Source organism: Zootoca vivipara, chromosome 14 (assembly GCF_965207765.1).
Source record: "Zootoca vivipara chromosome 14, rZooViv2.hap1.1, whole genome shotgun sequence".
Taxonomy (NCBI): Eukaryota; Metazoa; Chordata; class Lepidosauria; order Squamata; family Lacertidae; genus Zootoca; species Zootoca vivipara.
In genome coordinates this window covers 43287985-43301643 of record NC_142597.1, presented here as the reverse complement: position 1 = coordinate 43301643, position 13659 = coordinate 43287985, and the positions used below count along the sequence as shown (strand labels likewise).

Here is a 13659-nt window from a genome sequence, read left to right as displayed (position 1 = left end):
AGGCTGCTCCCCCACCCCTCCCCGCAATAAAGCGGCAGACAGTGCAGCTGGTGAATGATTTGTGAAGGATCGGGGCCCACATGGCTTCCCCAGACAGGCTGGTCTCCGGCAGAAGGCTGGCGCCAACCCCAGAAGGAAGGCAACAATGGATACATGGAGCCACAATGCTTCATAGAAGCCCCTTTGAGCGCTTCCATTAATACGAGAAATTCAAAGTGTTAAAGATAGGGAATATATAAATTGCAAAGTTTGGTAGAAAGAAGCAGCTAAACATATGTAGCTGTGATGATCCGGTGTGTGTTTTTTCCCTTGCTGGATACCAAAATTGGCACGTGCCAATCATGCGAGGAAAGGTTAGCGAGTCTAATCAGACAACCGATAATCATCTTGGCGTTCCCGATCTGCCAACCACCACTTTATCTGGCTGTTTGTTACCTTTGACCATGGATATTTACCACATTGGTCACCCATTAGTTGGGGGTGATTATATTTTTAATTTGGTGGGTGTGGGGCATAAAGTATTGATGCCTATACAGAGGTCACTTGCTTTTACACGTGAAGAGATGTACAAAAAGGGCGTTCAAACGGTATTGTCAGGAGAACCTGCTTACTCTGATTATGACCCGCCGATTCAGATGATTATTCTGCTTTCAGAATGCTTTAACTGTTTATTTCAACATCTAGCCCTGACAACACAGACCTGCGATTCCCCCTATGAGAACGTGACTTAAATTTTAACGCAATTGGTAAAGCAAAAGGGAGGGGGTGCTTCTAAGCCTGCGTAAATTACAGGCCTGTGAAGCCAACTTTTGTTTGTGCGGGTAAAAACTGCCCTGAACACCCACAACACAGGCCGCAGTTCAACAGGTGTGGCTTCTCCCCACAGCACCATTTCTGCAGGAGGAAAACCAACCCTGGTGGATTTTGCCCAGTCGGTGCACCGTCGTAAAGATATGCATTTGAACCCTAGACATTTTCCTGTTGGTTATATTCTCTCTCTTTTTGGGGGGTGTTTAGGGTTCCCTCTGGGCTGTCCCCTCTTACAACTGACACCTTCTATTCCAATCTCTGCTCACCTACTTTTCACAGCCCTCAAAATTGGGTAAAACTTTGCCTGACATGGCATAGTGGGAAAGCTTAACCTGGTGGATATCTACCTGTCTGGTTGCTGTTGGAGCCCCAGGAGCAAAGTGGGAGAATAGAAGGTGGCAACTTTTACCTTTCATTTACCCAGGGAAGGTATATTTGACAATCGTAATCCCACTTACCTGGGAGCTATCAACCCCTCCCCTGTTTAATTCAAGAGGATTTACACCCCGAGTAGACATAGCTAGGTTTACGCTGGCTTTTTTGCGGCGTGGGTGTGATTTGCCTCCTGAGCCTGAGGAGAGGTATGCAGTTCAACCCAATCCTAGGTCGCTTTACTGGGAAGTAAATCCCCCTCTGTCCAATGGGGCTTTGTTGTTGTTGTTTAGTCGTTTAGTCGTGTCCGACTCTTCGTGACCCCATGGACCATAGCACGCCAGGCGCTCCTGTCTTGCACTGCCTCCCGCAGTTTGGTCAAACTCATGTTCGTAGCTTCGAGAACACTGTCCAACCATCTTGTCCTCTGTCGTCCCCTTCTCCTAGTGCCCTCAATCTTTCCCAACATCAGGGTCTTTTCCAATGATTCTTCTCTTCTCATGAGGTGGCCAAAGTATTGGAGCCTCAGCTTCACGATCTGTCCTTCCAATGAGCACTCAGGGCTGATTTCCTTAAGAATGGAGAGGTTTGATCTTCTAGCAGTCCATGGGACTCTCAAGAGTCTCCTCCAGCACCATAATTCAAAAGCATCAATTCTTCGGCGATCAGCTTACTCCCAAGTAAATACGTTTTTAGGATTCATCTTGTACACGCTTATTTGGGCGTCAACTCCATTGAACACGGGCGAGATTTACTTCTGAGCAGACGTGACTACCATAGCTGCCAAGTTTTCCCTTTTCTCGCGAGGAAGCCTATTCAGCATAAGGGAAAATCCCTGTAAAAAAGGGATAACTTGGCAGCTATGGTGACTACGTTTGGGTTGCGCGTAACTTCACCGTGCCTTTAATAAACTGTAGCTTTCTTAATAATAAGTGTATCTGAATAATGAGTGTATCTAATTGTTCATAAACATGCACATGAATTTACAGGCACATGTCTGAAGCAGCACAGGAAGACAGGCCTGACTGACACCATTTTGACTCTCTCTGACCAGAATCACACACACATTTCCACATGATTTATCAACTTGGGAGCCATAATCCTGTAAGCCGGAGGCTCTGCCTACTGGACATTTCCCCATAAATGGTACCAGACTACTAGCCATCTCATTCACAATGGAAGACTCCTCCGAACAAAAGATAGTGATCAACTTTTAAAGGTAAAGGTAAAGGGACCCCTGACCATTAGGTCTAGTCGTGACCGACTCTGGGGTTGCGCGCTCATCTCGCATTATTGGCCGAGGGAGCCGGCCTATAGCTTCCAGGTCATGTGGCCAGCATGACAAATCAACTTTTAGGAAACTGTTAATTTCTCTTTGTGTTTAGGAATTCACACCTGGGAGGGGTAAGAGGAGGACTAGGAGAGGTGTCAAAGGTGCTCAGATTTCTACCTTGAACCCTCCCTTTTTGTGAGGTATTGATTATGTAGCTGTGATGTAGGAATGATGTTTTTTTGGGGTGTTTCTTGGTGATGGGAAAACTGATAAAAGTGGAGGTTCTCTTTTGTTCTGGGTTCCTTCCTTGTTCTCCTGCGTGAGGGGAAGGACCCTGTTGCAACAGCAAAAATAAAAAGGCTTTGCTTCTCAAGATTCTCTGGTTGGCCTCTGTTATATTCTCCGACCGATGGAGAACCCCACAAGGGCAGATTTTTGCTTATTACACTATGACAAGCTTAGTTGGGTCTCTAAGGTGCTGCTGGAAGGAATTTTTTTATTTTGTTAATAATAAGAATACTGTAATAATAATTCGACATTACTAATTAGTAAATACTAATTGATAAATGCCTGTTGATTAAGCTTTTGTGTGGATTTTGAAATTATTTTGAATGCACTGTATGAGCTGCGGGGGCGGGGGCTGTTTCCGTGAGGTTTGTTTTTGTTTTGCGGAGGGGTGGAAATTCAACCCTGAGAATCAACAGTCGCACGTGCTGAGGGAGGGGCTTGTCCCGGACCGGAAGTGGCTGGAGGTCGGCCTCAGGACCGGAAGGCGGAAGTCCGTGCCTCGTAGGGTTGGGAAAGATGTCACTGGGGAGCCGCGTCCAGACGGACACGGGAGGGGGGTAAGGGAGATGCGTGTTTTTTTGTGGGGGGGGGCGGGGCTTGCAGTGGATGTGCGTTTAAACAGCTGCAGGACAGGCAGGAATTCTCCAGGGACAGCTTCCCCTAGTTTACAGCACATTAAAGCACCCAGTCAAACAATGCCGGAATAAAACAAATTCAAGCTTCAAGGGGAATATTTCAGATCCTCCTCCAAGTGGCCGTTTGGTTTTTCCCCCATATTTGTTTGCCTACTTAATTTATAGAGCTGCACCATAGGAGGAGGAGGAGGACTCCAGGAAGGCAGTGTGGTGCAGTGGTTGGAGTGCCGGACTAGGACCTGGGAGATCAGGGTTCGAATCCCCCACTCCGTCAGGAAGCTCATCTGGGGGACCTTGGAGTCAGTCGCAGCCTCTTCACCTGCCTCACAGGGTCGTCGTGGGGATTAACTGAGGAGGGGGGGGCGTGAATCACCAACTCCTGGGAGAGAAAGATGGGTGATAAGTGTAATGAATAAGCTCTCTTGCTGACCTGCGCCTGGTGAAATGTTTCAGATTCCTCCTGACATTCTAAACCCACAGGTTTGCTGGGAAACCAGTCTGGGCCAGTAGGTGACTGGAGGGGGAGGGTGTGCCACGTGCATTCAATTTATTAAGGAGTGGGTGTGAGCAGAAACCATGTGTGCCTCGTAAACCCAGGAGCAGGGTTTGGCTCTGGAGGGGGTCATGGGGCCAATGGAGAGCCCGCCCTTCTCACTTTTGCTTTGTGGTTAGGCTATCCAAAGTGTGTGTCAAGTTGGAACGGTCGGCAGATCCAAACCTTTCTGTCTCCCCTGCAGGTGCCTCACAGGAGCCATGGAGAAAATCAAGCTAGCCGTGGAGCGGGCCAGGGCGGCTTTCAACACAGGGAAGACGCGGCCCTTGGAATTCAGGATCCAGCAGCTGTTGGCCCTCAAGAAGATGATAAAGGAGAAGGAGAAGGACATTGCGGCAGCCCTCATGGCAGACCTCCACAAGGTCTGTTGCACACTGGCCGTGTCTTCCTATAGCGCCCGTTGGGGATTCTGTAGCTGTGGTTCCTGCATTGCAGGGGGTTGGGCTGGATGGCCTCTGGGGGTCCCTTCCAATTCTACCGTTCTATGAATTGTATGTGGGGGTGGGGGGAAATCTGAGGCCAGGGCTCTCTGGCAACAGGGCCCTGGGGGAAAATGTTTAGGGGACACCCCCCCCTATTTTTTATGCTTGTACTTTTTAATCGTAAGTTTTGAAACTGTTCTGTGTTCCAATGTGTTGCTAACCTGCCCTAGCACCTTAAATTAAAATAATGATCATAATTTTGGACCAGTTGATGTTTCCAAGTTCTCTTTGAGGGCAGCCTTGCATGGGATTCATTGCAGCAATCCAGCCTGGAGGTTGTTGTGAAGGGTGAAGGCCACCCTGGAATGGTGAAGAGGGCAGGTAATAAATTATAACAAGAACAACCTCCAGATCGGGCTGCTGCATGGCTCTCCACGTGGGGCTGCCCTTGAAGACAAACTGGAAACTTTAACTGTTCCAAAATTACTATAATATTTGGGGATGCAGGGAGATGAGTATCATATCTCCTCCCAGTCTCCTCTTTTTCAGGCTTAACATCCCCAACTCCCTCATAAGGCTTAGTTTCCAGACCCTCAGTTTCCTTAGTCACCCTCCTCTGCACACCTTCCAGCTTGTCAACATCCTTCTTAAATTATGGCGCCCAGAACTGGACACAGTATTCCAGGTGTGGTCTAACCAAGGCAGAAGAGAGCGGAAACATTCCTTCCCTTGGTCTGGACAGTAGACTTCAGTTGATGCAGTCAGGAATAGCATTAGCCTTTTTTGCTGCTGCATCACACAGTGGACTCAGGTTCAGCTTGTGGTCCACTAAAACCCCTAGACCCTTTTCACATGCACTGCTCTGAAGCCAGGTGTCCCCCATCCCATGTTACTATTCTTATAATTATTATGAATACGGTGAAATCAAGTCAAGTCAATGTTTATTACGGCAAACAGCCAGCATATTAAACCAGAAATTCTGCATAATTCCCTACATGAACAATAAAAGCAACTGATATGGGGTTTTAACAGTCAATATACAATACTTAAAATACAGGTCCAGCGGAATAAAACACCATAAAAGAATAAAAAATTTAACCAAGAACTGTAGCCGCAATATCGTAATCAGAGGGCAGGACAAATTGTTATAATACGTTATTCAATAAAAGAGATTTACGTTTTTTAATAGCTAAGGTGCAGAATTTGGCCACAGCGTAGGATACTGAGCTCAAAGAGTCTTCCAGAAGGAATTTGCGTAACGTTTCGGGGGGGAAAATTCCAGATATTCCAGATATTCGGGGGGGGGGGGAATTGCAAGGGTGTGAATTTTGATAATAGGGGTAAAATGAGTCGCGATCGTTCTTCATTATAGAATTCACAGAATAGAAGAATGTGAATAATAGATTCCACCTTGTTAGACGTGCATGAATACGGTGAAATTTACGAGATTATTTTGGTCGCCGATCGTTCTTAATACATGCCACCTCCTCTTGGCTCCCGGACAGAACGAGCTCAACTCTTTTAGCTACGAGATTATGGGCGCTCTGGGGGAGATTGCTCTAATGGTGGACAAACTCCCCGAATGGGCTGCCCCTCAGTACGTGGAGAAGACCATTATGACGATAAGTGACGAGACCTACATCCACCGTGAGCCGCTGGGTGTGGTCCTGGTCATCGGGGCATGGAATTACCCTTTCATCCTCATCATGCAGCCGCTCATTGGGGCCATCGCCGCAGGTAAGTGGCCAATTTTTCCGTCGGTGCGTCGCAGGGGGGTAGAGAACCTTTTAAATCCCAGGCACGGGAGTAGGGGGAATGTTTCTAGTCCTCATGAGGACAGAGAGCTGTTGGGGGGCATGGGAACCACAGCGCTGGGGAAAGCTCAGTCCGAACGGGAGGCGAGAGAAGCCTTTGCAGGGATAAAGACTCGCTCAGTTCCATGGGGCCGACCCATGGGTAAGTGAGTTTACGACTGTGGCTGTCATTCTCTCTCCCGACTCCTGCGGTTCTGCTTGAGCTGTGGTCGTGCAAGCCTGCGTTGTTTGCAGCCCACAAAACTGCTTGTCCTGAAAACCCGGGTGGGGGCCCCCTTTTCTCAAGAGCCTGGCCACTGGATCACGCCAAAGGATCACCTTGTCCTGGCCCCCTTGCTTAGGGAGGGACGTAGGGCAGCGGCAGAGATCTTGTCTGGCATGCAGAAGGTCCCAGGTTCAATCTCTGGCATCACCAGTTGCAGCTGGGAATTGTCCTGTGTCTGGGAGCTGCTGCCGGCCAGTGTCGACAATACTGGGCTAGATAGGCCAGTGGTATGGCTCGGTATGAGGCAGCTTCCCATCCTGAGCTCAGCAGGCCCCCCCCAGGGGCCTCTGATCTTTGGGGTATAACACAGCCATCGCGACTAGCAGCCAACCGTTCCCCGTTTTCCTCTTCCTACACTTTTCAACAAATATCCCCTTCCTTGAATCTTCCAGGGAACGCTGTTGTGCTTAAGCCATCCGAGGTCAGCGAACACACGGCCAAGCTCTTCGAAGAAATCCTCCCTCAGTACCTGGACAAGGTAGGCCCAATCGCCTGGCTTGGCATCAGATTTGTGATCCAGAAGCGCTTAATTTCTCTACAGGTGGAACGGTGCGTGTTCTGTGCTTTGTTTCGTTAAGGCCTTAAATTCTCCATGTTGACCGTTGCAAATTCTTTGCCAGGGGAAAAGTGACGACGCCATAATGCTTCACATCTTCCAGATATTTTTCCATACTACAACTCCCAGCTGCCATTGCAGCCGTGCCTGATGGGAGTTGTAGTTCAGCAATATTTGGAGGGCGCCAGGTCGACAAAGGCTGCCACAGTCGGCGTCGGGAAACATTTCCACCTCTTCTCCAGCACAGTTTAAATTGGCTCCATCAGAGAGCCCTGAAGTCCATCAAATAGTATAATAATATTAGTTATTGCATATGTAATTATTACATTCTCTTCACCCTAAGGTCCCCCAAAAGCATACTTCTGTTTTATTTACTTATTGTTATTATTTTATTAACTTAAATGTCCTGCCTCCCCCCCCCCCGGAAAAAGGAACTCAGTGCGTTGACCCCAAAACGCAACATTGTGCAATGTTGTTGTTGTTGTTGTTGTTGTTTAGTCGTTTAGTCGTGTCCGACTCTTCGTGACCCCAACATTGTGCAATATATTTATTAAACTAATTTCCCCGTTCTTCCTCCCAAAGGCGGCAAACATGCCAATAGCAGAATCCCGTTAAAACCTCTGAAAAACTATTTTGGAAACAACCTTTTTTTATTAAAAAAAGAAGAGTAAGATAAGGTGGTGGGGGGGGGGGAGAGTTTAAAACTTCTAAAAGAAGCCTCTCCACGCCTGCTGTCGCGTGTAAAACCATCTGCTCCGTCTGATAGCAAAACGGTACATAAGATAGCAGCCTGTAGCAGCATTAGCAACATAAAACCAGGAAGAAACAATTAAATAGTGAAACGGCAGTTTCGATAACAACCGTAGAGGGAATAGCGTCAGGCTTAATGAGCCCCCAAACGCTCTGCTTGACAGCCTTTGTAAACAACCATTGTTTTAAACCAGGGGTGGGGGAGCCTAGGACTCAGGGGCCAAATCTGGCCCACGGGCCTCTCTGCCTGGCCCCCGGGATTTTCCCGAAGTCATGCTTGGCCCCCTCGTTCTGGCCCTGGCTGGGACGTGCCCCTGGGCTGCGAGAAAGCCTCTTGCTGTGTAGAAACCTCTGACCTTTTGCACAGTTGCAACACAGCCCCCTGAAGCAAAGAGGAGGATCACTGCTGTTTCTCTTATTTCCCCTCTTTCTCCTGCCCACCTCTTTTGGCATGCGGCCCCTGGATTGTTGCCTGGGAGGGAAGGAGACCCTTCGGCTGAGAAGCAGTTTCCCAGCCCTGTCTTTAAATGGGTACTTAGGACTGTGAAGCCGAAGGCAGGTGCACTTTGGCGTCGGCTGCTAAAAAGCTGCAACCGGTTTGACTAGCCGATCTGGAAGCGTCTTACGCTGAGGTCAGGCTTCAAAATCCAACAGTCTCGTATTTAATTTTGTCTTTTGTTTGTGTCAACTGTACGGAGCTCCAAAAGCAGTTTCCAACATGCTGGAGTGTCAAAATACACAGCACTCTGCTTACCGCTGCTCTTGCTACAACAGTGTGAAATGGAAATTAATTACCAATTAGCATATTTAGTGCTGGTAGATGGATATTAACGAAGCACATTCAGTTCTCCACAAGTTTGTGCACGAAGATTCGTTAGCAATTTGACTCTATATTCTTCCCCCTGTGCACATTTATGGTATGCAATTTTTCCTGATACCCACGTTTTTGCAAAGCAGCTTTCCCAAATCTGATCCAAGTGTTTTGCATGTTATTCATACGCATGTTTCTGCATTCTTTGCCCCGGGACGTGGATTTCCAGGGACAATGCTCATTGCAAAATCTGGCGTCTTGCGCTTCTGTTTCTGGAAGTGCAAATCGTGTATGCCCTTTCAGCGCAAACGAAATCAAAAAACCCCACCCACCCACTCTGGCATTGTCCCTAAATTCCAGTTAAAAGCGACGTGAACTTTATTTCCCCACCCGCTCCCCTCGCTCTTAACGGGAGACGAGCTGGTTCTAAGCCACGCTTCTGCTCTGCGTTCCCCGCCAGGAGCTGTTCCCGGTCGTCAACGGAGGGGTTCCGGAGACCACAGAGCTTCTGAAGCAGCGCTTCGACCACATCCTCTACACAGGCAACAGCGCAGTGGGGAAAATCGTCATGGAGGCTGCCGCCAAGCACCTGACGCCTGTCACCCTCGAGCTGGGAGGGAAGAGCCCTTGTTACATCGACAAAAACTGCGACATCGACATGGCGTGCAGGTGAGCTCTGCAACGGGTCGCTCTGTGCTCGAGCCAGTGCTGCCATGGCTCTGCTGCTCAGGGTCCATTCGCAGCCCACCTGCATTATTATACTTTATTATTTCTAATGCTGTCGGCACCTGTCTGTCTCGAGAGACAATGGAGTGTGCCTCCGGGGTTGAGTTCAAATCACTGCATTAGTCTTCTTTGGTGATCACTGGTAGCCGAATAAGATTGTCTTCCATAAACACAGTTTTAACATAGAATCATAGAGTTGGAAGAGACCACAAGGGCCATCCAGTCCAACCCCCTGCCAAGCAGGAAACACCATCAAAGCATTCCTGACATATGCCTGTCAAGCCTCCGCTTAAAGACCTCCAAAGGAGGACTCTACCACACTTCTTGGCAGCAAATTCCACTGTCGAACAGCTCTTACTGTCAGGAAGTTCTTCCTAATGTTTAGGTGGAATCTTCTTTCTTGAAGCTGGAATCCATTGCTCCGTATCCGCTTCTCTGGAGCAGCAGAAAACAACCTTTCTCCCTCCTCCGTATGACATCCTTTCATATATTTGAACATGGCTATCATATCACCCCTTAACCTTCTCTTCTCCAGGCTAAACATACCCAGCTCCCTAATGAGTCCCTAAGTGACTGTGGAGGCCAGTTCTGGATCCGCACGTCCTTCCACAGTGGGGACATGGGTTCCCGGGCGGGAGTTGATCCCGGTGTGGATTTGCCAAGCGTGCCTTCCTCTTAGCACGTTTCTCCCTTGCGTCCTGAGTTCGAGTGTCTTCAAAGCCCATGACACCTTTGGTAAAGGCTGTTCTCCAACTGGAGCATTTGCAGGCAAGCCATGAAGTGACCTCTCTGGCAGTGTGTATGGACACAAGGCATTAGTCTTTTTTTTTTTAATGAAAAAAACACACACTATGTAAAACAGCTTGCAACCATAAGATATAAGGTGGGTCCTAAAATCAGGCACCTCAGGCGTCAAAAACCAGATTAAAGAGGAGTGTCTTCAGCATTTTCTGAAAGCTGTGTAATAAAGGTGTCGGGTATACCTCTGTGAAGAGGGGGGGTTCCACAGCTTAGGGGCCACTGCAAAGAAGTCCCTGTCATGCTGAGCCACCACCCGTCAAGCCTCTGTGGGTGGAGGAGCTACCAAGATCTAGGGGTCTTAGTGGACCACAAGCTGAACATGAATCCACTGTGTGATGCAGCAGCAGCAGCAAAAAAAAAGGCTAATGCTATTCTAGGCTGCATCAACAGAAGAAGTCTAGTATCCAGATCAAGGGAAGTAAATGTTATCGCTCTCTTCTGCCTTGGTCATACCTGTGTTCAAATCTAGGCACCATGATTTAAGAAGGATATTGACAAGGTGGAACATGTGCAGAGGAGGGCAACCAAGGTGATCAAGGGAAACCACGCCTTGCTGTGTTTAGCCTGGAGAAGATGAAAGGAGATAGGATAGCCATCTTCCAATATCTAAAGCAGAGCTTTCCAAACTTCATGCTTTGACACACTTTATAGACACACATCATTTCGCCACACAGTAATTCAGTTTTACTAGCGAACCAGATATTAATCTCATCCCTCTCCAGCCCCGGGTAGAGCATTGGTTTCTAAGGTGCTGCTGGAAGGAATTTTTTTATTTTGTTTCGACTACGTCAGACCAACACGCCTACCTACCTGTAACTAGTGTTTGGAAAGCTTTGATCTCAAGGGTTGTCACATAGAAGGTGGCTCAAGCTTGTTTTGTCCTGCTGATGTCATTAAAAAAAAAATTCTTATAACTATCAATAATCAGCTAACATTCCATTCCGTCTCTTGTACGAGAGGATGGCTGTTAGGAATTTAGCAACCTGTAGAGTGATATAAGGGTCCACATCTTGAAGAACCCAGGCTAGCTGAAGGTCAACTGGATTATCAGCCATAGGCTGGATTATGGAGTTTAATATACTAGCACGAGCCGAACTGTACCTAGGGCAGATAAACATAACATGGTGTAAAGATTCAGTTGATTTCATTTCGCAAGCACACATTGAAGAGACTTGGCCCTTAGTAAATCTATGTCTCAGCACATTAGTTGGAAAAACATTGAACCTAGCTTTAAGGAAGGCATATCGTTGAGACGCGGCTGTAAGCGTTGTTAAGTAGGATGGAGTACGGTAAATAGGGGTTATGCCGATATTTAACGGTGAGCAGACTCCCCCGCCAGCTAGACAATTTTGGTATAGCTCCGCATCATCCAACCTTTGGTTTATACACCTTTTTGCTGCATTTAAATCCAGTTTGAGCAATTCAGAGGGAGAGATCTCATAGGACAACAATTTGGCATGGATTTTTCCGGTCCACAAATTTGTGAAGTCATCCCGCCACATGCATTGAATAAGATAGTGGTTCGGGAGTTTATGCCATAGGGATATCCAGTAAATCAAAACTCGCCTCCATAAGACTAACTCAACTGAAGGGATCTTCATTTCTAAACGAATAGCAGCATTACTTACGCATGTTGGTAATTTTAAGAGTCGACGTAAGAATTGGCTTTGAAGCGACTCTAAAGGTGAGAGATTTGCAAAAGCAGCCCATAAAGGGGCAGCATAGGCCATTGTAGCCAACACTTTAATGCTATACACTTTCAAGGCCGCAGGGATGAATAGGGCCCCCTCAGAAAAGAAAAAACGGAGGAGGGAGTGCGATAGGGCTTTTGTCTTGTTTTGAAGGTATTCAACATGCGCTTTCCACCCTAAATTATACTGAAAATAAATTCCTAAATATTTAAATTTATGTACTTGTTCGATTTTCGTACCCTCCAGTTTCCATGAATAAAGTTTACGACTCCTTGAAAATATCAGTACTTTGGACTTGGTGTGGTTGATAGACAGATGATTAAGAGAGCAATAAGTTGCAAAAATCTTTAGTGCCCTCCTTAAACCCACTCTGGAGTAAGAGAGTAGCACCGCATCATCTGCATAGAGAAGTAATGGACAACGATAATCAGCTATTCGAGGGGCATGGATAAATTTTTGTGAGTCGGCTAATGGGTTCCTCATATCACTGATAAATAAGTTAAAAAGAAGTGGCGCTAAGATACAGCCCTGGCGTACTCCCTTATTTACTGGCACTGGGTTTGTTAGGTCGCCAGCAGGGGTTAATCTCACCCTGGCCACAGACCCAGCATGAAGTTGGGAGATAAGCCACAGAAGTCTTCTATCTATACCCCAACGGGCAAGTTTATCCCATAGTAATTTCCTCGGGATACTATCAAACGCAGCTTTCAAATCTATGAAAGCTGCGCAAAGTTGGCCCCGTCGAAGTGACGAGTATTTCCGGGCTAAGTGATGAAGAATAATTGCCTGATCTGTTGTGGAACGGTTTAATCTAAATCCAGCTTGCTCGTGCTTAATCAGGTCAGCCTCAACTGACCACTTCATCAACCTTGCGAGCAAAAAACGGGCATATATTTTCCCAATGGATGATAGCAGACTAATATTCCGGTAGTTCCCTGGGTCACCGGGGGGGCCTTTTTTATAGATAGGAATTATAATGGCCTCCTTCCATGTTTCTGGTATTGAGCCCGTGGCATTTATGGCGTCGAAGGTTTTAGCTAAAATCCCTGCCCACCATGCAGAGTGTAGCTTTATAGCCTCAACAGGGACCAAATCCGACCCGGGAGCCTTACCAGTTTTCAGCTCAGCTATCAATTCTAAGATTTCAGCAGGGTCGGTGTTGGGCCAGACAGGAAGGGGATTAGAGGAAGGTCTCCAGTGAGTGGTCGGAGCTTCTGCCACTGAGCAATATTTTCTCAGGAACTGCTCCCACGTAGGGGCCGGGATCACCGTTAGGGGATAATTCCTCGTTCTTCCCTTTATTAAAGACCAAAATTTCCGGGAGTTATGAGATTTTGAGGCAGTAATTATAGTCTGCCAACGATTTAGTTGCCATTCCCTTTTGGCCGATTTCTGGGCCTGTTTGTATGCTTTTTTAGCCAGGGGATAAGATGGAGGTAAGGCAGGAGCACCGGAGAGTTTATAGTCATTATATATCGTGTGTAGATGGAGTCTGGCTTGTTTGCAAGAGGAGTTGAACCAAGGGGCGCCAAATTTAAAATAATGTTTTTTAACTCCATAGGCTGGAGAAGTAAAAAAGCGAGTTAAAACTACTATCAGGCAAGAAAAAAACCTCATACACTTAATTGGATCATGCGGGGCTATTCCTACGTCCGGCTGGTCGCCAGGAAACTTTTCTCGGATAAAATCCCTATATCTATGGGCAAGGGCAGGGGACCATTTAATCCCCTTTATTTTAGTAGTCGACTCCTCAATCACCGGGATTGGGTGGGAACGGTCGAGCAACTGCCAGTCAACACATAACTTGGTTGACAGGGGAAGATGGTCACTAAATTGAGCATTGTCAATTTTAAAAGAGGTGACATTCAAAAATAGATCCTGGGAGACCAATA

At 47.2% G+C, this 13659-nt stretch overlaps 1 protein-coding gene across 4 annotated transcripts in view; it reads left to right on the top strand.

The window, feature by feature from the left end:
- ALDH3A2 (aldehyde dehydrogenase 3 family member A2) overlaps positions 1-13659 on the top strand; it is a 34641-nt gene that overhangs the window by 2183 nt on the left and 18799 nt on the right. For 2 of the 4 annotated variants that reach the window (XM_088657768.1, XM_035138916.3), the window contains exons 2-5: positions 4116-4293; positions 5859-6090; positions 6825-6910; positions 9010-9218. In XM_088657768.1, the coding sequence (XP_088513894.1) occupies positions 4132-4293; positions 5859-6090; positions 6825-6910; positions 9010-9218 (689 nt within the window). In that variant the 5' untranslated portion in view covers positions 4116-4131. Of the gene's footprint in view, positions 1-3178; positions 3301-4115; positions 4294-5858; positions 6091-6824; positions 6911-9009; positions 9219-13659 lie in introns of those variants that run through there. The other 2 variants (XM_035138914.3, XM_035138917.3) reach the window with 2 other exon arrangements.